General features: G+C 40.1%; 1 protein-coding gene across 1 annotated transcript in view; it reads right to left on the reverse strand.

Annotated features, from left to right (window-relative positions):
• Positions 1-1,546: 1,546 nt before the first annotated feature.
• The window catches only part of TTN (titin), a 242,931-nt gene continuing 222,290 nt past the window's right edge, over positions 1,547-22,187 (reverse strand). Inside the window, exons 298-320 of the mRNA XM_065069777.1 lie at positions 20,056-22,122; positions 19,662-19,964; positions 19,275-19,580; positions 18,893-19,183; positions 18,475-18,774; positions 18,057-18,362; positions 17,484-17,789; positions 17,102-17,383; positions 16,214-16,807; positions 15,826-16,113; positions 15,407-15,706; positions 14,666-14,968; positions 14,078-14,380; positions 13,378-13,962; positions 12,784-13,089; positions 12,392-12,691; positions 11,577-12,152; positions 11,179-11,484; positions 10,493-11,086; positions 4,423-10,370; positions 4,178-4,331; positions 2,948-3,241; positions 1,547-2,823 (exon numbers count right to left, since the gene is read on the reverse strand). Of these exons, the coding sequence (XP_064925849.1) occupies positions 2,525-2,823; positions 2,948-3,241; positions 4,178-4,331; positions 4,423-10,370; positions 10,493-11,086; positions 11,179-11,484; positions 11,577-12,152; positions 12,392-12,691; positions 12,784-13,089; positions 13,378-13,962; positions 14,078-14,380; positions 14,666-14,968; positions 15,407-15,706; positions 15,826-16,113; positions 16,214-16,807; positions 17,102-17,383; positions 17,484-17,789; positions 18,057-18,362; positions 18,475-18,774; positions 18,893-19,183; positions 19,275-19,580; positions 19,662-19,964; positions 20,056-22,122 (15,311 nt within the window). The 3' untranslated portion in view covers positions 1,547-2,524. The remainder of the gene's footprint in view (positions 2,824-2,947; positions 3,242-4,177; positions 4,332-4,422; positions 10,371-10,492; positions 11,087-11,178; positions 11,485-11,576; positions 12,153-12,391; positions 12,692-12,783; positions 13,090-13,377; positions 13,963-14,077; positions 14,381-14,665; positions 14,969-15,406; positions 15,707-15,825; positions 16,114-16,213; positions 16,808-17,101; positions 17,384-17,483; positions 17,790-18,056; positions 18,363-18,474; positions 18,775-18,892; positions 19,184-19,274; positions 19,581-19,661; positions 19,965-20,055; positions 22,123-22,187) is intronic.

Consider the following 22,187-nt stretch of genomic DNA (forward strand, 5'->3'; position numbering starts at 1 on the left):
TTGCAACTGGAGATGATGGTGAAGGCTGAAATGCCATGTTAAGACTAGGGTTTCTTGTCTACTAGTGGTAAAATGAATCTCTTAGTGTTATTATGTCTATCAACTATCACAGTTACTTTTCTCAGGCTGCCAAATGTAAAATGTTAGTAGAGAATATATAGTCCTGTAGCTGAACTTACACAACAGCACATGACACTTTGAAATTTTTTTCCTTGTGCTTGTTCATTTAAAAATCCCAATATTTGACATGAATATAGTAATAATTTGAAGTGTTCATTGCTCATTTTATGTTTAGTGTATGTTTGTTTTCTATCCAGCAACTGCTCAATCTGTTGTCTCAAAATGTTACTATTTAGGGATGTGTTCTGTGAAACCGAACATTGAAGCTTTACGTTGTGACTTTATCAGTGTCATTCTATATTAGCATTTGCTTGGCAGTCTGGTGAGAAAACACTGGCTCAGCAGGTTGGCACGTAAAGTTCTTTGTTAAAGCTGTGCTTCAGCAAAGCCTGTAAGTACTTTAAATCCTATTTTTAGGTGTGTGAGTGACTCATCTGGTTAAAGTTTGGTGTGCTTGCTTAAGTGTTGTGCAGAGCTGGGCCAGAGAGGGATGGGCAGAATGAACATGCTTATGCTGCCAGCCCAGTGTGCTTTTCTCTTGAGCAGGCAAATATGTCTCGGCTCAGTAGAGGCTATGGAAGACCAAGTATCCTGTAGCATTTGTGGAGAGTCCCTGCCTAAATCTGCAGATGCTGTCACTAGTACTTTCTGCTGAGACAACTGACTAGTGCATTTTTAGTGTTAATGCCTGTGCACACAAAGTTGTCTATTTTTGTGTCTTGTATTGAGTTGTTTGTTGTTCTGTTTGTTTTTTTAAACACCTAATGGAATCAGAATGAGAAGCTTTCTTGAGGTGTTTGCTTGGTTTGGGTTTTTTAGTGCTTTCAATATTAAAATAAATGGCCTTTTACACCTCATTTTTATTATTTTTTTACTTCCTTCCTTGAGGAAGAAATATATCTCATATTTATGATTGTTTCTGGTTCCATCACTTCAAAAAGTCCCAGAACTTAGCTTTTCTGAAATCCTTTTTTTACTGTAGTCCTTGTTTCATCCCCATTTATTAGTTTCCAGCATTATCTGGATAGCTAGTGGTCGATAGTAAATAGGCTTTTAGGAAATAATTTAAAAACAAGTCTCCTTCTATAGGTATGTCAGCTGACTCGAGAGATGAAGAACTGGTGGCCTTTGATCACCCATGGGAGGGCCTAATGCTTAGGCATATGCTAGCATTTATCCTTTGTCAATGAAGAACCTGGGAAGAATTTGTTTATTTTTTAAGAAGTCTGTTTTTCTTTTTTTTTTTTAAGGCTGATGTTCTGCTGGCCAGGCTGTTTCTGATAGATGGCTGCATTTTCAACAGTTAGCTACCCCGTTTACACTGGAAAATTGCATTTCTACCCAGTCTTGCCTTTCAGCAACTCTTTTTCTGTAGTGTAGTACAGGAACTCTAAAACCAGCATAATAAATAACACAGTCTCGCAGATTTTTATGGTGCAGAAAGCATGCTTTATTTCAATTGAACAATTCTATTTCAAGGAGGTTCAACAGCTAACAAGTCTTATCACTACATTAGGAGAACTAAAGCAAGTTGAAGTGCAGGGCGGTATTTGGTGTTGTAACAACAGTTTGTTTTCAAACTGTGGTTCATTGCTTAGTTGCCCGGAGGTGACTACAGGATATCTACTACTACCACACAAACTCAATCACTCCACCCTATGAACCTCCCAGAGGGGGTACTGCTGCTGCACTAGAGTACCTTAATAGCTTAATTGATTCAGGGATGGCCAGGTGATGTTACTTTTTTAAAGCTATTCAGGCAGTCAATGTGCCAGAAGCAGTACGCAGACAGTGGGTGAACAAAGTGCTGGCCGCTTGCACTTTGTCCAAAAATTGTCAGTCAGGTATGGAAATTATGACACAATCAGATCCAATGTAAAACATTAAAGCAATGCTTACAGGAGGGTAATTGCAAACACCACCAATGCCTTACATTCCTGATTCAACATAAATATTTGTGCATGTATGAAATACTATGCACAGTATCATCTCTTAGGTGTAGGTAATCTTCAACAGGGAGCCTCTCTACCTGTTGAGGCATTCTTAGACATCAACAATGAGTTGAGGCGCAAAAATTAGTTAAATGTTGAGCAGGGTAGTCGTTTGCTAGGAAACTTTCTCCTACCAACGGTTAGTTCCAAAAGTTACGTTTCAAAATGTCATAAAATAATTGGTACAAAACTTCATAACCGTTAACTTCGGCTATATACAGTATGTACATGTCAGTGAAAAAAGTGTTTAAAATTCTTAGGTCAATAATGACTATAAGTCATAATGTATAGCTCTGGACTTTGTCTCATTCAGGTAGGTACAAAAATATTTTTTTTATATTTACAGATCAGATATTTCAGTCCATATATGAATCACTTGTAAAAAGACAAGTGTAAATAATACAGATCAAGCTCTAAATTGATCGAATATTAATATTCACAGAGGCAGAATCAGTACCAAATTCATTTCCTAAATTCAGGGTGTAAAGTCCACCGTCGTTCTTCTGGACATCCATGATGATCAGGGTGGTTAGATCTTCACTGGTTTCAATGTGGAATCTGCCTTGCTGGTCCTGACTGGTAATCTTTCTCCCTCTGCAGTACCATGTTATTTCAGGAGCAGGTTCACCCGAAAAGGCACAAGATAGTGTGAGAACTTTTCCTTCGTCGATGCTGATATCGGATGGGAGAGCTTCAATTTTGGGTGGTACTCCTTTACAAAACAGGAGAAGAAACAACAAGTTAGTCTGTTTTCACTAAGCCTGGCAGCAGCTTTGTTTGAAGGACTACTTCAGGGTATTAGAAGCACTAACTCTACCAGGAACTGTATTGCTCACCTCTCAGACCTGATTTAAGCATTTTACTAGTTGAACTCTCCAGTTGAGCCATACTAGATTTCCCCATAATACTGCTGGAGCTCATCTCTACAAAGGATTCTTTCATGGAAGACATGCTTTTGGCAGACATGCTTGCAAATTTCATTTCAGTCATGCTGCTACTGCTGAAACTGCTGAATGAAGCCTCTTGTTTAGAAGAAGCCATTTGAAAGGACTGAGAAGAAAAACTTTCGTGCATGCTTGCGTCGCCACTTGTCTTCAATACTACCTCTTTTGGAGGTTCTTCAATTAGAGCTGGGGAGCATCGCAAACATAGAAGGAAAAACCAATAACGTCACATTAATGAACAAAGTCATGCAGATCTATATGGTTAATTTCACAGAAATGAAGAGACACCATAGTTTGCTTTCAATGGAAAACTGCAGTGGAGTATAAAATTCTTTACAATCATTTGATTCAAGATCCAAATCACAAACAGTAATTTATAAATGAAACAAGTAGGAAACAGAATTGTTACTAATACGTATAAGCTTGAAGGAAAAACATACTTCAGAAGAAACAGGTTGTCACACAGCGTTTCCTATTAGAACCATTACTGGAATTAGACACTGAGAAATAGTGTGTGTTCAGTTCATGTTTGTAGAAGCTGTGAAATATTGTTTCCAGTTCTTACAAGCATGGTATAGCAAAGCCTGTATTTCACTGCATTGTTCTGCAGCTCTACAAGGCAAGAGAAAAGCTCAAGCACTGTAGCTTTCCTTTAAACCCAAGCACAGTCATCACAAGCAAATCATAGCAATGCTTTGATGCTAGGAACTGGGATATGGTATAGCCAATATAATACTAAACCCAGTTCAGTTATGGTTAAGTTACCATAAAGATTTTTAACTGTGGAATTACTTTTTTATTGGAACAGATTCTGTTAGTAAATGAAGAAAGAGTAATTGCCAGCACCAAGGTCGCAGCACAGTCATCCTAGAAGGAATGCTCACAGCCTTCTGTTAACATGCATCTCTTGATATAATAGAGCATTTGTGTGCTCCTCTGCAGGTGTTACGAAGATTTCTAATGCTGTTTTAGTTTTGTATTTATAATATACAAAAGAAACAGGAACTTGTTAAAATACCTAAATCAGCATTACCATTGGCTTTTATCATAAGTCATTTTAGTAGATAGACCACAGCAAATAGTTGTGATTAGTCGGAACACAAGACCCGGGCACAAACTTACGGAGTACAGTCAGAGATGCCGTAGCAGAGCACTGCCCGTGGTAATTTTTTGCTTTGACTGTGTATTTTCCAGTGTCACTCACGGCTGCATCTCGAATCTCAAGAGAATATATATTTTTGGAACGTGATACTCTGATGTGCGATGAAACAGCAATCTGAGGAAGGAAAACAAAACAAAACTTTTTTAAGAACAGTTTTATGGATAATTCGATTTTTTTCAAGTAAATGTATTAAATAAATACTTACAGGTTGATTATTCTTAAACCACTCAATTTCAGGAGAAGGATCCCCAGAAACTTCACAGGTGAGCAATACATCTTGTCCTTCATTGACATTTTGAGACTTGGGCTGCATGATAAACGCTGGTTCATTGGAGCGCTCTTTAGAAAAGGTCAGAACATACTGGCATTTAATAATGCCTTCATCAGTTTTACCCTCACAGGTGAGTATACCTTCATCTTTATTACTAGCCTTTTTGATAGTTAGTGTGTGATCACTTCCAGAAACACCGTATCTGTAATCATCTGAATTTCTCAGCTCCATTCCATTCAGCACCCATCTTACTTCAGAGGCACCAGGAATGTTGGCTTTCAGTGTCACTTTCTGCCCTTCGGACACTGTCATTTTTGTTGAAGAAGCTTTAATTTCTGCTTTTGATTGTTTGACATCTTCAGTAACAGTTGACTTTTTAATGACTTCTTGAACTGCTGCTTTTTCTTCAGTTGCCACTGCTGATTTTTTCTGGGTAGAAACTGTAAGCACCTCTTCTTCTTTCTGAACTGATTTATGAGTTTCAGATGCACTTTTTACCTGAGAATGGATATTTTTAAATACTTGGCCAGTAAACTGGAAGTTAGTTTTTGAAACACCTCCTTCCCCAGTAATTTCACAGATGTATTCTCCTTTATCAGATTCCATGAGTTCATGGATTTTAAGCTCATAGGTGCCATCTGCTGCATAATGAAACTTGAAATGATTGTCTTCTTTCAGTTTTTTGCCATCTTTATACCAAGCCACTTCTCTGACACTTAAAACACTGCTTTCAACTGCACAGGATAACTTTACCTTATCTCCAAGAATTTCTGCTTTCAGTTGCCGTTTTATCTTTGGTGGAGAAGCAGTTGGTAATTGTACTTTCTCTTCTGGTACTGTTTTGTCTACAGGTGGTGACTTTGCTTTTGGAGGGCTACTGACGGGTTCAGGAGACTTCACTCGTTTAGGAGATTTAACTGGCTCTGGAGACTTCACACGAGGCTCAGGAGATTTGATTCTTGGAGGTGATGTAATTGTTTTTTCAGGAATTTTTGTTCTTTGAATGGTCAAAGTAAAATGCGCCTCCTGTCTACCTTCAGAGTTTTCCACCACAACAGTGTAACTTCCTTCATCTGACATCTGGACTGAAGAAATTTCAAAGGTAGACTTGTACTGTGTTCGGGTCACTTGGTAGCGCCTTGAAGAAACAATGGGTTGACCTGCACGGAACCATGTTATTGTGGGTGCGGGTTCGCCATCAACGTCACAGGAAAATCTTGCAGTCTCCCCTTCAGAAACTGTAATTGACCGTGGTTTCGTAAGGATTGTTGCTGGCAGAGTGCTTTTAAATGCTCTGTGTACAGTCCGCTCTTCCAGTGATTTTTCTTCAGCTGCAGTGATTTTTTCTTCAGAAGAAGCATAATGTTCATATGATAAAAGTGATTCTCTTGTTGCTGACATTTCTGATTTCACCTCTCTTACTGAGGAACTTGCTTCTGTAGCAGATGCTTTCTTAAATGAGGAGATTGCATATGCCTCTGTTTTTGTCAAGTCAGGTAAAATTGACCTTGGTACTTCTTCATCTCTCCGCTGGGAAGAGTATGTAGTGTAATCTCCTCCAGTAACATCTAGTGTTGCATAATCAGAGCATTCCCCTTTGTAGTTTGTGCATACAGCCCGGTATGTTCCACTGTCATCAATGTGGCAGTCGAGAATCTCCAGAGTTAATACACCGCTGGTATTAGTAAAATGTATCTTACTGCTCTCCTGGAGCTCAATACCATTATGGTACCACTTCACTTCAGCAGTTGGTTTTGACTGGACATTTAGAATGAACCTGGTATTATGGCCACACGGTACCCGGTGTGAGCGCATTCTCAGGGTAATGCGAGGAGCATGGTCAAGGGTGAAAGGCTGCTGAGTCAGAACTTCATATTTCCTTTCCATAGTTTTCTGAGTTTTCAAAGCAGATTTCATGGACTCGTATCTAGAAAATATATCAAATCTCGCCATCCTCTCAAACCGAGAGAGTGATCTTTCACTAGAAACTGGGCTAGGTGAGCGTGGTCGAGTTCTCTCTGGTGTCGGGGATCTTCTCTCGCTTTCTTCAGGAGGCCGTGAGCGAGGTCGAATTAATTCAGATACAGGACGCATCAACTCAATGTAAGTTGGAGAAAGAGATCTTCTTCTCCTTAGTAACCTAGAGGGAGGTGAAAATTCTCTGTGAGTGTGTTGCACCATTTCTATTTCTTCATCTTCTTCTGATGCGATCTCAATTATTTCTCTTTCCCTCCTTCTCCTGAGTCTACGCTTTTCCTCCTCTGCCATATATTCGAGTTCACTCCTGTATTCAGAAAGTCGTTGAGTAGTGCCAACAGGACGGAGCAATTCTTCATCTTCTCTTTCATCCATTATTCTTTGCTTTTGTTTAGGTGGTCTGTAGGCAGCCCTGTCATGGCGTTGACGAAGCTCTGCATAGCTTGCGCTGGTCTCAGGTTTAGTTGGGATGTGATAAGTTGAATATCTCAGTTCTCTTTTTCTTTCTTCCTCTGAACTGACCTGTGTTCCTGCAGTAGAATACCGAAGTGCAGACAGTTCAAAGCGTGGGGGACTTCTGCTTGGTGGGGAAGCAGAAAAGCCTAACTCCAGCTCTTCTTCAAGGCGCAGTCTTTCCTCTTCTGTTCTCTTCATGGCTAAATAGTCATCAATAGGCAGGAGTAATTCCTCGTCAGACAAGTCACCAAGTGATCGCCTTCTTGGTCTATAGTAATATTCATAATCTGGAGATGGAGTACGCCGACGAGCTGGTCTCACAATTTCAAGGTCGTCTTGTGTTAGCTTTGGTATACGCCATTTAGGCTTATACTGATCAGAAATGCGTGGCAGTGGCATCACATAGAACTGCTCCCACCTGGAAAGACGTATGCGTTTCTGGCGTTTCTGAACAGTTCTCTCAAGTTTTCCTGGCATTTCGTACTGGTCTCGCAGCCTCTTGTACCACTTCATGTCTGACAGAGGCACAAAGTGTTTAATGTTCTGATCTTCCTCAATAGTAGTGCGCACATGTTTACGAGGCTCTGGGACCTCGTATGGCATACGAAGTCTTCTTTCTTCCTTCTTTTCTTCTTTCTTAATTTCATATTCACCTTTGACAGTCTTAGTGCTAACAGCTGGTTTATATAAGATAGCAGCTTCTCTGAGAGCCTCTTGTGCAGTTTGTGTCGGTGGAACAACTTCAGTGCCAGAAAGGATTTCTGCCATTCGTAAGGTTTTGTCAATTTGCCTCTGTACATGCTTTTCCCGCTCTTCTTCAGTCTTGTACTCACGCTTGATATATTTCACACGTTCAACTTTTAGATAAGCCTGGCAGCTTGTAGATCCAGCACTGTTTGTAGCAGTAACTCTGTAATAACCACTGTCTTCTGGTAAAGTATCTCTGATATGCAAAGCATAATAATCTAAACCTTCATGAACTATATCGAAGTTAGGTCCAAAGGACAGAGGCTGACCATCTTTCTCCCATGTCAGTGTTGGTTTTGGTACACCAGACACCCTGATCTCAAAACTGACATTTTGGCCTTCTTGACATTCAGCATTTGCCAGCAGTCTCTTAAACATTGGCCTTAGTGTGGCATCTGCTGGAGGTGGATGTGGAATCACAGTCAGCTTAGCTTTGCAGCTGTCTTCGCCATACCTATTGCGTGCCACAATACTGTATTCAGCATCATCCTCTTCAGTGACATTATTGATGACAAGTTGATAAAGACCCTTGTCTGATTCAAAAGTATACTTCCTATCATCATCACCAGGTTTGATTTTCTGGCCTGATTTGTACCATGTTAAGCGAGGTTCTGGGTGAACTGTTATAGTTACTCCAAACCTTACATTTTCTCCAACATATGCGGTGCGGTTATACAAAGGCAGAGTAAATTCTGGTGGACGCTCTAATAGTCTCATAGTATCAACCCGTCGTTTCACTTTCCTAACGGTTCTGCATCTGTAGTGCTCAGAAATTTCTCTCACACCTTTAACAAAAAGTTCTGCATAAGAGCTGTCTTCACCATAGTCATTTACTACCTTGCATCTGTAGGTACCATCGTCAGATTTAGAAACGTCTTTGACATACATGGTTGCCACACCTTCTTCGTATTTGATTTCATATTTCTCATTGCTTTCTAATTGCCTCATACCAAAGTACCATGTGACTTGTGTGGACTGATCGTAGTTTTCAATCCTACACACATATTTGGCATGCCCTCCTTCTTCTGTAACAGTGTGTTTTATCTGCCCAGCAATGGGACCAATGTCTATTGGCGCAACTTTAACTTTAGCCACCATTACACCTTTCTGAGACCTAATCGCACCTCCACAGGAAATGCGGGCTACAGACACAACTGTGTTCCACTCTTTCTTTACAAGGGTTTGATAGTAACGCCTGTGCCTCAAGGTTTTGATGGTTTTAGTGCTGATCTTTTCTGGCTGCTGTTTTAGCCACGCATGGTTAAGCGCTTCAGCAGCTGTCATCCGAGCTTTTCTTTCCTTTACTAGGAGGCGATCAATGAAGTCCATGGCCTCAATACTTATGTCTTTGAATGCTTCATCATCAAAGTTGTATTCAGCATTTAGAATATTTTCAATAACTTGTTGGTTTGTTTCAGCAATGAAAGGATTAAGGCCACTGAGAAGTATATATGTTAGAGCACCAACTGACCACATGTCAGTAGCTGTGCTGACCAAATCATGATGATGTACTTCAGGTGCACAGTATTCAGGAGAAGTGAACTGGAGTCTAAAGCTGTCTCCGGGCTTCAATTGTCTGGCTTGACCAAATTCAACAATTTTAATTACAGAGCTTCTTCTTGTGAAGTAAATAATATTGTCTGGTTTAATATCAAAATGTCCAATGCTGTGGCGATGTAAAAATTCTAGTGCATCACAGACCTGACGCACGTAATTTACTATTTCTCTTTCATTCAGTTCAAATGAAGCTGTGCTGATTCTTTCAAAGATGTCAACTCCAGAAATGAATTCAAAAATCATGACCAATTCTTCTAGGCTCTCAAATGATTCATGAAGATACAGGATATTTTGGTGCCTAGCAATGTTTAGAATGGAAATTTCTTTCTTCACCAAAACCTGGTCAGCACCCTTTACTTTGACAAACTTGGCCAGGTAGGTCTTTTTTGAAACTGTCTCAACACAGCGGTGTGCAATGCCAAACTGTCCACGTCCGAGCTCTTCTGCGATCATGTATTTGTCATAGAGTTCCTTTGTAGAATGGTGAGCTGCTTTGCCTGTGGTGATTTCTCTGGTCTCATCAACTTCTTCATCATAGTTCATTACTCTGGTCTTATCTTCCTTTGTTATAATTGGATCAGTAGGTTCAGAAGGCTGGCTTTGGCCAAACTTGTTTTCTGCAATTACACGGAACTGGTACGTGGTCTTGCCAAATAGGTTCACCACTGTGTATCGTGTATCACGAGCTTGTGCAACGCGAATCCATCGCTCTGCTGTTGTAGCACGTTTCTCAATAATGTAGTTTATGATCCTGCTACCACCATCAGTAGCTGGTTCATTCCAGGTTAAGTTGACTGAATCCCTTGAAATGTCAGTTACCTTCAGACCTCTTGGTGGATCAGGCACATCAGCCACATCTAATTCAACTGTTTTTTGGTCAATTCCAAATCTGTTTTTGGCACAAACAATGTAGAACCCTGCATCTTTTCTGTCAACACCATTGGGGAAAACAAGAGATGTGAATGATCGCGTAACAATGACTTGGTAGTGTCCATTAGTATCAATGAGGTCTTGTCCCTTCTGCCATGTGATCACAGGTTGAGGCTTGCCACTGAATGGGATCTTGATGCTCACTACTTCCCCACGAAGGGCATGAACAGCCCCCATGCCTTCCAGGTTTTTGGGCAAGTGAATCTTTGCAGGAACTGGAATAGAAAAGAGGAAGAAAAAACAACACGTGACCAAAAGCACATGAGAAAAGTACCAACAGTCTGTATATTCAAAGCTTAAAAACAATTTGTCTTAGGAATCAAGACCCTTCATTCACCTTCAACGTCCAAAGAGGCAGTGCCAGACACAGATCCTCCTTGGTTGGTAGCTCTAACTTGATATACTGTGGCATCATCATCTGTTACATTTGTGATGACCAGTTGGTGATATCCACCCTTGAATTCCTGTATCTTGATCTTTTCACCATCTGGCATGATTTCTTTGCCCTGTTTGTACCACTTGACAATTGGCTTAGGATGACCAGTTACTTTGCAGACAAATGTAGCATTAGCTTGAAATTTCACATTCAGATTCCTTAGTTCTTCCTTGAAGTGGGGAGCTTGAATTGGTACATCAGATTTTGGAATGACTGGTTCTGATACCTCACTCCACTCACTTTCACCGCCAAGATTTTCACATTTTACACGGAACTCATATTCAAGACCTTCAATAAGATCTTTCACAGAGTAGACAGTTTCACGAATTTCATCTGTGGTTACAGAAATCCACTTGTTCTGTTTTTTCTCACGCTTCTCAAGATAGTAAGTTCTAATCTTTGCACCGCCATCACTTGCAGGTGGCTTCCATGAGACAACACAAGAATCCTTTGTGACAGCACTTGCTACAGGCTGACCAGGTTGTCCCGGTTTTTCTGTGAAGAATAAAAAGGTTCAAAAACTGAAGTGAGCTTGGCCTTATTAATTACAGGGGCAGACAGAAATTGATATTTTGGCAGCCACTTACCAAATGGAGGCTTCATAACAACAACAGATGAAACTTCCAGTGCTTCACTAATGCCGTATGTATTCTGAGCAGAAACACGGAAATAATAGCCTGCGTTTTCAGTTAAGTTAACAATTCTACAGGTTGTGCCTGAAATGCTTGAAGATACAAGTTGCCATTCTGCTCCTTCCTTGGCTTCACGTTTCTCTATGATGTAATTCGTTATCATAGCACCTCCATCATCCTCTGGTGGTTTCCAGCTTATCACCACAGAATTCTTCAGTATAGACTCTATAACAATTGGCCCTACTGGCTTATCTGGCTTATCTGTAAAAGAAAAAGCATGATATTTTTAGTTCTTTTACCAGTAAATATTAGAGAAAATATTCCACAAAAACACTGAAAATAAAATAAATTACCTTGTATTTCCACATTAAGTACAGTATCAACTGTTCCAAATGTGTTACTGAGTTGCACTTTGTACTTCCCAGCATGAGTTTTGTGCTGGACATTCTTGATAGCAAGATGAGTATAATGCTCTGTGTTCTCAATAGTAACTGTTTCTGATCCTCTCAAAGGTTTGTTGCCATGGAACCAAGTTATTGCTGGTACTGGTCGGCCAATATACACAACATGAAGGCGGAGGGTGCCACCTGCACCTGCATAGTATTTCTCTTTCAATGGGAAGCCAGGATGGAACTGAGGAGGAGCCTGCAATAGTAGCTTGGCACTAGTTTCAATTTCTCCAACATCATTGGTAGCCATACAGGTATAGAGCCCTTCATCCTCCTGTTCATCTGTTAATACTGTCAGTGTATGGTTGCGTCCATCAGATGACATTTTGTATTTTCGGCTTTGCACCAGTTCTTTGCCAAAGCGGTACCATTTAATATCAGGCAAAGGTCTCCCAACAATCTGGCATGTCAGCTGAGCTGATTCACCCAGTTTAGTGGTAACATCCTGCATTTCTTTTCTTATGGCAGGTGCTTCTCCAGCTATGACAAAGAAAATTAAAAAATAATGAAGATTACTATGACATTTTCCTCTGTATTACTGGAAATATATTTTCATTTATACTTGTGCCTATTATACTTGAAAGACTATGCTTTAGGACAGTCATTATGGCAAATAACATGCAGAACAAATAGGCAGCATATTAAATATGGCACCACAGGTTATGACACAGCGAATCACAAGAATATCACCACAAATATAACAGTATCTTTTTGCTTACATGTTAATTTAGTTTTCACTGCCATAGCAGTCCTTCGAGGTCTGCTGAGGCCAGTCTGATTTTCTGCAAAAACACGGAACTCATATTCCGTAGCCTCTAGTAAACCTCCTACTGTAAACTGCCTGTCTTTGATGCGTTCTTTATTGCATTTTTTCCAGGTACTTTCTCCAGACTGGCGATATTCAACCCAGTAGCCAAGGATCTCTTTGCCACCATCACTTTCAGGTCGTTCCCATTCTAATGTGATGCTGTCCTTAAATATAGAAGTGATCTCAATTTCTCCAGGTTGGCTTGGTTTATCTGAAAATAAAAATAGATACAGAAAATATATTCCTCTCTAAATGTCAGTAAGTTGCTCTTCCAAAGTTCTGTTAATGCAAACACTTTCTTACCAAATGGATCCTTGCATACAACTGGTTCAGAAGCAGGACTTGCTTCACTTTCACCAATGTCATTTTGAGCAATGATACGGAATTGATATTCAGCATCTGGAACAAGTCCTGTGACTGTGTACATTGTAGTGGTAATCTGTGTTTTATTATGACGGACCCATTTTTCTGTAGATGTCTCTTTGCGTTCAATATAGTAGCCAGTTACACGAGAACCGCCATCATCTTTAGGTCTGGACCAGGACAAGTTGACAGAACTCTTTGTAACATCAAGTACTTCAGGTGGGTTGTTTGGAGGCTCTGGAGGATCTAATAATAGAAATAATAGTGACATAGCATTAAAAGAGTTGCATATATGATTGCAATTCTAGAACCATAATATAGTCATTAAAATTATTAAGCAAACAAACAAAAACAACACAAAAAAAACCAAATCCAAACAAAACCAAAAAAAACCCCAACCAACCAACACAAACAAAAAAAAACCCGAAACCCCAAAAACCCCAAACCAACACCTCCCCTACCCCCACCCCCCCCAAAAAAAAAGCAAACAACAAACCACAAAACAAAAAAACAACAACAAAAAAGAGAACTTACTTAGAGGTGTCTTTGGTACCGCTGGTTCTTCAGATTTGAGAGATTTGCTAATACCGAAATGGTTTTCAGCAGAAACACGGAAGTGATATTCCACATTTTCTTTTAGCCCTTTTACTACTAGTGATGTCCCTTTCACTCTAGAATCAACAGTGTACCAGGCAGTCTTCGGTACTTCTCGTCTCTCAACAATATAACCTAGGATATCTGCACCACCATCATCTGTAGGAGGTCTCCAGCTTACTCTGACAGAACGAGCTTGTATATCATCATACTCAAGTGGCCCTTCTGGTGGATTTGGAATGCCAATCACTCTGACTTTAATATACACAGCTTTTTTGCCACACTTGTTTTCAAGGGCCAAATCATAGGTGCCTGAATCTTCTCTTTCTGCATCTTTGATCACAAGTTCTGTGTGAGTCTCCGAAGTTGCAATCATGGCTCTCTTGCTGATGTCGTGTCCTTCTTTTGTCCATTTGCATATTGGGATGGGCTTACCCTTAATGGGTATTGTAAGCCTGATAACTCCACCTTGTCTCACCATGAGACCTTCCTGGTATTTTTCATCAAGTTCATAGTCAGGATATTCTGCAAACAAAATTAACATGTCATGCTATATCTGTTTTACAGACGCTATCATACCTGCTTTTGGCAAAAACTTTAGGACAACTTTCTATGAGAGTTAAGACTTGAAATGTCTTACCAAGCATTTCTGTTATTTTGACTGTTCCTGGCACTTCAGCAGGTTCTCCTGGCCCACCAGCATTACAGGCTAGCACACGGAATCTGTACTCTGCACCCTGGGGGAGATGTGTCAAGGTGTAGTCACGAATTTTGGTTGGCGTGGTATTGCATTTGGTCCATTCAATTTGATCAACCTTCTGCATCTCAATTAAGTAGCCAGTAACTTTAGAACCACCTTCATCTTCTGGTGGACTCCAAGCCAGGGAGACAGATGTTCTTGTAGTATCAGTGACTCTTGGATTCTGAGGTTTACCTGGAGGAGCTGGAAGAGAAGATCAGATGGGAATGGTGGGATCTTTTTTTTTTAATGAATATTTAAAAGATGTAACAAATGATAACTTGTAACATATGATCTCTATTAAGTCTATAGGATTTATACATGAAAAGTTAGAATGAAAGGTTTTCATTTTTTTTGTTTGTTTTCTCCAGTCAGAATCTCATTTGTTAATACACCCAAATAAATTTCCAAATTAGAAAAAAGAGTAAATTTTACTAGTATCACTCCCTTCTGCCATAATGTGCTTAATCTATGTAGGAAATTACGTACCAATTGGGTCTCTGGCAACAACAGACTTGGAAGGACGGCTGGGTTTCCCAGTGCCTCTGGCATTGATTGCTGTGACTCGGTGTTCATATTCTAATCCTTCAACCAACCCAGTGGAACGGTAGCGAGTCATAGTGACTGGAACTTTATTTGCACGGATCCATCTGTCTGCTCTAACTTCCTTGCGTTCCACAATATAACCAGTAATCTGTGAGTCACCATCGTCTTCTGGAGGATACCAAGTTAAAGTCATGCCATCTCGAGAGATATCAAACACTTCTGGAGTGCCAGGAGGACCAGGAATACCTGTAAAAACATAAAAAAGATTTAGTTAAGAAAGCTTTAAATGATTCTACACATTCGTAATAAGCAACATATTCTGAATTACAATGTAATACCTATGTCTTGTCAAACCCTTTTTATCAGCAGATACTAAAGTAGTTTACAAACTAGGTCAGTGAAATACTCCTGTTTTGTAATGAGGTAAAGCAATTTTAAAAACCCGAGCTGACAATCCGAGTTTACTATCCAGGTTCTGTGCCGTGTGTCTGTAATGCCTATATAGACTTATTTTTGTCCGGAAATATAACAAGACTACTGTGCATCATAACGTACCATTTTATTTGCCAAAAGGAAATAGTAAAATCTAGAAAAAAAAATCTTATATACGTGTAGATACAGAAGCCCATTTAAATATATGTTCTTATTTTTAAAGGTAGAGAACAAGCAAAAATTCAGACTTACGGATTCTGCTCTTGCATTCTACGATTTCAGACTGCAGGTAAGATCCGATTCCAAAGCGGTTTGTAGCAGCCACACGGAACACGTATTCTGCACCTTCAACAAGTCTGGTGAACTTAAACATTGTCCTGGTTACTGACTCTGACACTGGCAGCCATCCAGGACGGTGAGCATCACGCTGTTCTACCACATAGCCGCTAAGGGTAGCTCCACCATCCAGCTCAGGTGGCTCCCAGGAGATGGTTACATAATTTGAGTCAACGTCATCAATTCGGATAGGTCCAACAGGTGGTCCAGGTTTGTCTAGAAGAAAAAGAAAATTAAAAGACAAAAAAAAAAAATTGAGAAAAAGAATCATATTGCTAATGTAACAAAGTTCAGATGGAGAAAGATCATAGACAATTATTTTCATAAACACTTACCAAGGATTATAACCTTTATTGTATCACTAACTGTTCCAGTTGTGTTCTTCAGTTCAAGTGTATACTCTCCAGTGTCATGTATGGTGGTCTCACGCACAGTTAATTTAGCTGTTTTGGCAACAGTCTCCATTTTTATGCGTTCTGATTCTTTTAGTTTAGAACCAGCAAAGTACCAAGATGCAACTGGAGGTGGTCGTCCTTGAATTGGAATAGCTAACTCAATGGGCTTGCCAGCAGGTACATGAATTGTCTTCTGAGGTATTCCAGCGAAGTCAATTGTTGGCAGAACTAAGAAAAGCAAATAATTGATGTTTTAATATCCATTTTATAAATATTACATTCATTTGGTGTAAGCTTCACCCTGTTATTTTTAACAGTAGATACTTACCTTTTTGGTCTTGTACTGTCACTGCTGTGACAATCTCTCGTGGCTCTGACACGCCTTTCTGATTCTGTGCTCTGACCCTGAACAAGTACTGTTCACCTTCATTGAGAGAGATAATTGTATGTTCGTAGACAGTAGGCTTCAGGGTCACTACCTTCAACCACCTTTCTGTTCCAGCTTTGCTGGCCTCAATAACATAGCCAGTCAATCTGCTGCCACCATCATGTAGTGGTTTCTCCCATGCAAGAGTAACAGTTGATTTAGTGGTGTCAATTACTTCAAGTTTTTGTGGTACCATGGGGACATCAGATACTAGTACAGCATCAGATGTTTCACAGGCTTCACCGATGCCATAAATATTTTCTGGTAGTACTCTGAAATAATACAAAGCTCCTTCTAGAAGTCCAGTAACTCTATAAAATGTCTTGCTGCATTTGGTAGTGACAGTCTTGTAAGCTCTCATGGACGCTTCACGTTTCTCAATTATATAATTGCTGACTGGGGCTCCACCGTCAATGGTTGGAATATCCCAAGTAAGCGTCACAGAATCTTTTGATCCCTCCTTAATTCTCACTGCAGCTGGTGGACCAGGTGCATCTAAAATAAACAAAAAAAAATGTTATCCATTTGGATCCCTTCCTTTTACAGTCAATGACTGACTGTGCATTAAAAAACAACACTGGAAACAGCACTGGGATTTTATTTATAAACTAGCACAGCTTTAGAAACTATGTATTTTTCTTTGGATTAAATTGTTTCTCTTGACTTCAAAAACATTCTCATGTTACTCAAACTGCAAACTTCCTTTGGAAATGAATGCTTTTCTTACTCCTGAGGAAAAAGTGCACTAAGGGTGATATAATGCCCATATACAATTGTAGCAGTACTTACCATACACTTTTACAGAAATAGTTGCAGATTTTTTTCCTGATTGATTTTCAGCTTCAATGACGTATTTTCCAGCATCGTACCGATTAACTTTTTCCACAATAAGCAGAGTGTAGCTGTCTGTAGTATCGATAATAGCTCGACTTACAAGGTCAACACCCTCCTTGCTCCATGTGATTACAGGAGCAGGTCTGCCAGATACAGAGACCATTAGGCGCAGGGAACCACCAGCTCTTACTGTAACTGTCTTCCTCAGATCATCGGCAAGCTCAAGCTCAGGTGTTTCTGATGAAGGGTGTAAGAAATATGGAATTAATTAATATTTTAGTAGTTCTAAAGGAAAATCTATTTATTCATTAAAATATATATAAAGTATTCAAATTACCTATTCTTTCCACAGGTTCTATTTCTGCCGATGATTCACTAAATTCACTCATACCATTCACATTTGTAGCAGCAACTCTGAATTGGTATTTCTGTGTTGTTTTAAGACCAGTCACAGTGAACTCAGCATTCCTCAAAACGGCAGTTGTATGTGGTCGATACCACTGTTCAGTACCTTCTTCTTTCATTTCAAGAACATAGCCTAAGAGGTCAGCACCACCGTCATATGTGGGCTTGGACCATGCTAAACTTATGCTGTGCTGAGTAGTATCCACAATTCTTGGAGCTGAAGGTGGTGCAGGAGTATCTTTGAAAAAGAGGAAAATGCATTTCACATTGATGCAGGAAACATTTTACAGTAACAGCTAATGCCAGGAAATGCATTTAAAATTAACTGTAACTGCTTTTAAGTTTATTCTAATACTAGCAGTGAGAACATACATGCAGTGAGAACATACATGCAGTAATACTAGCAGTGAGAACATACATGGGTATCTTAATTGAAGCATCAATGTGGGTTTATTCTCCATTATTATAAGTAAATATTAAATATGTTTTAAATGTGGCAACTTACATGATGGTTCTTTACATAACATGTATTGTGAAGCTTCACTAGGCTCACTGTTCCCAGCAGCATTCACTGCAGTGACACGGAACTGGTACTGGCCGCCTTCCATGAGTCCAGTGACTTTCAGTCTGGTATCATAGATAGTGTAGTCTCTGTTCACTCGTGTCCAGCGGAGACTTTTCTTTTCACGTTTATCCACCAGATAGTCCTTAATCTCACTGCCACCATCTGATTCTGGTTTAGTCCACTGAATAATGATATGTTCCTTGCCGACACTCACTTCTTCAGGAGCACCAGGCTGTGTTGGGATAGCTGTGTTTTTTTTTTTTAAAGGTAAAAAAAGAGAAATATTATTTAACAAATTGTTTATCTGTGAGAAATATTCCACAAATTCTGATGCAGAATGGAAGGTATAAGCACTTACTGAAAGCATTCCTGGCAATCACAGGTTCTGTTTCAAGTGGAACACCTGGTCCATATTTGTTGACAGCTCTTACACGGAAGATGTATTCATTATTTTTAATAAGCTTTGTTGCCACACATGATAAAGTCTGGCATTCAGCTTCAACAATAACCCAGTGAAGTCTGCTGGTTTCACGTCTCTCTACGATATAGTGAGTGATTTGTGCACCTCCATCTTCCTCAGGAATGTTCCATGCCAGAGTACATTTCTCTTCTGTTACTCTGCTAATAGTGATTTTGCCTGCGCATGGACCTGGTGAATCTGGTAGAGAAGAAAATAAGTATTTTTATTATCAGCTAAGGAAAAGCATCTCATTCTTATTTAAATAATGTGGGGGTTTTGGTATACTGATTATGAATATTAATCATGGGATACATACCAAGCACTTTGACAAGAACAGAGAGTTGTTTCATCCCACTGGCATTTTTAACTGTTAGAGTATATTTTCCACTATCACTTCTGTCACAGAACTTGATAATTGCAATGGCTCGTTTGTTGGTGTATTGCAGAGATATTTTTTCACATAGCTCCAGTTCCCTGTCACCTTTGGACCAGAAGACTTTTGGTTCTGGTTTCCCACCAACGGCCGCATCGAGAACAAGATCCGATCCAGCCCTAATGGTCACGATTTCTCCCTGCAGTCTGGCATCGAGTTCAGCCTTTGGTGGTGCTGTCATAAGGAAAACAGATTAAAATCAAATTACATGACAGTACTAAAACTAAAACATTGTTTTTAATTGTTTCAAGTGAATATTTCTTACAGTATTCATCTTTGCAAATGACAGCACCAGTCGATTCAGATCCTTTGCTAATCACGCCAGCAGCATTCTTTGCTAGTACACGGAATTCATATGCTTCATCTTCACTAAGAGCTGTCACAGTAAAACAGTTTTCTGAGACAATGGTGTAATTGCATTTCAGCCAGCGTCCATCACCAGATTTATCATATGGTTTGCGCTCTATAATATATCCAATGATTTTGCTTCCACCATCATAAAGGGGTGCTGACCAGCTCAGTGACACTGTAGATCTGGTGACATCTGTTACTTCTGGTCTTCCTGGTGGATCTGCAGGAATAAAACAGAAAAATGAGAGATGCAATTCTGTTTTGGCTTAAATAACAACATAACTCTAAAAGTAATACTTACCAACTGGATTTTGAGCCACTACAGGTCTGGAAGCTTCACTAGCTTTGCTAACACCTGCAGCATTTAAAGCGTATGTTCTGAATTGATATTCTAGGCCTTCCACCAATCCTGTGACTTTGTAGTTGCATTCACAGCACGGCACTTTGTTTTCCTTCACCCAAAGGATGGTGTTGCGTTCCTTCTTTTCAACCCAATATCCAATTACTTTGCTGCCACCATCATGATAAGGTTCCTCCCAGCGAATGGCCATGGCAGTTGCAGACACAGAATAGACTTCTGGCCTTGAAGGTGGGCTTGGTGGGACTAAACACAAAAAAGAAGGGGAGGAAAATGTTACTTATTACAAATACCTCAGCCAGAGGAAAACACCAAATTTTAAAAGTGTTTCACTTACCAAATGGATGCTCAGCAACTATTGGTTTTGATTCAAGGGGTTTGCTGACACCAAATCTGTTTTCTGAGCTTACTCGGAAACTGTACTCCTGGTATTTTGTGAGATGAGTGACTTTGATCTGTGTACGCTTCACACTGGAATTTACCAGCTGCCATGCTGTTGTGCCAGATTCACGTTTCTCTACAATGTAGTTGGTAATGTCACTGCCACCGTTATCTTCAGGTTCTTTCCAGGTCAACACACAGGATTCAGCAGAGACAGATGATATTTCAATTGGGCCAGTGACAGGACCTGGCCTCCCTATGACTACCACTGTGACAGTAAATGTTTTCACACCAGCAGTGTTTTCAAGTGTGAGGTAGTATTTACCGGAGTCACCTCTCATACTGTCCTTTACAGTCAGTGTGGTTCTGTCTTTTGTTGTCTTGATGGTCACTCTCTCAGTTTCCTTCAGCCTCATCTCCTCAAGTTTCCATGTCACTTTGGGAGCTGGGCGCCCACTGATTGGTATATCAATAGTAAAGGTGCTTCCAGCCTTGCATGTTATGAGCTGTCTGCTTATTTCACTGAGATCTGCTGTTGGTTCAATCTGTGGCTCCTTAATAATAACAGAAGAGAAGGCTTCTCTTGCCTCACTGTAGCCAGCATCATTCCTTGCCTTGACCCGGAACTCATATTCAGTGTTCTCCACAAGGCCTTCAACAGTGAAAGTAAGTTGTTTGGTTTGTCCAGCTTCAATCCAGGAGTCAGATCCTTTTTGTTTCATTTCAATAAGGTATCCAGTAACACGGCTACCACCATCATGATCAGGTTTAAGCCAAGCTAAAACTACAGAAGATTTGGTTGTATCAACAATATCTAGTCTCTTAGGTGGAGCAGGTTCTTCTGTGGCTACAATTGGTTCTGTTAATTCAGAGGGTTCACCTACACCATATTCATTTTCTGCTGACACTCGGTAGTAATAAGGCAGGCCTTCTGCCAGATCAGTGACCTTAAAGATTTGTCGAGTGCACTTTGAACTCACCACTTGCCAGCTACGACGGCTTGCTTCCCGTTTTTCCACAACGTAGTGGTGGATACGTGAACCTCCATCCAGAACAGGAGCATCCCACATTAAAGTAATAGATTGTCGAGTCACATCTTTAAATGTAATAGGACCTGGTGGACCAGGTGTGTCTAAAACCTTGACAGTAAATGTGATAGACTTACTTCCACTGTTGTTTTCCACAGTAAAGACATACTTGCCAGCATCATTTCTATTGCAATCCTCCACAGTCAGTGTGCTAAATGAATCAGTTGTTTGAATGTCAGCACGCAAGCTAAGATTAGCATCTGCTTTGGACCACACAGCAGTAGGAACAGGTCTTCCAGAGAAGGCAATAAATAGACGTATGCTTGCACCTGCTCTTACAATATGAGTCTGCTTGAAGTTTGCATCAATATCAATTTCAGGTGCAGAGAGCCTGTCCACAGTTTGGACTGAAGCAGGAATTTCACAACTTTCTCCTTTGCCAGCACCATTGACAGCACTAACTCTGAATTTATAATGTTCTCCTGCCTCCAAATCAACAACGGTATATTTAGTAGCAATAACAGTCTCTGCATTGACTTTCTGCCATGCTTCAAGATCAGCTTTGCACATCTCAATGATGTACCCAATTATTTCCATGCCTCCATCAAAAACTGGCTTGGTCCACTCCAAGGTTACACTAGTCTTTGATGTATCTATCACCTTTACAACATTAGGAGCACTTGGTGGGCTGACTGGTTCCCTACATTTAATCAGCTTTGAAACATCACTTGGAGGTCCAACTCCTGCAGCATTTTCAGCCATGACATGGAATTCATACTCATTGCCTTCAATAAGGCCAGTTACTCTGTGTCTGTTCTCAGTAATGGGCCTCTTGCTGGATACTTTAACCCAGCGCATGCTCTTCTTTTCTCTCCTTTCTAGAATATATTCATTTATCTCACTTCCACCATCTGATTTTGGTCTTGCCCATGTGAGCGTGATACTGTCTCCTGTTACATTGGTAGGCTCTGGAGTTCCTGGTGCATCAGGGAGAGCTAAAGAAAGAAAAACATCATTAGAAAACAAGATGGCAACTTCACAGTTATTTCTACAGAATGTG

This window comes from Columba livia, chromosome 7 (genome assembly GCF_036013475.1).
Source record: "Columba livia isolate bColLiv1 breed racing homer chromosome 7, bColLiv1.pat.W.v2, whole genome shotgun sequence".
Lineage (NCBI taxonomy): Eukaryota > Metazoa > Chordata > Aves > Columbiformes > Columbidae > Columba > Columba livia.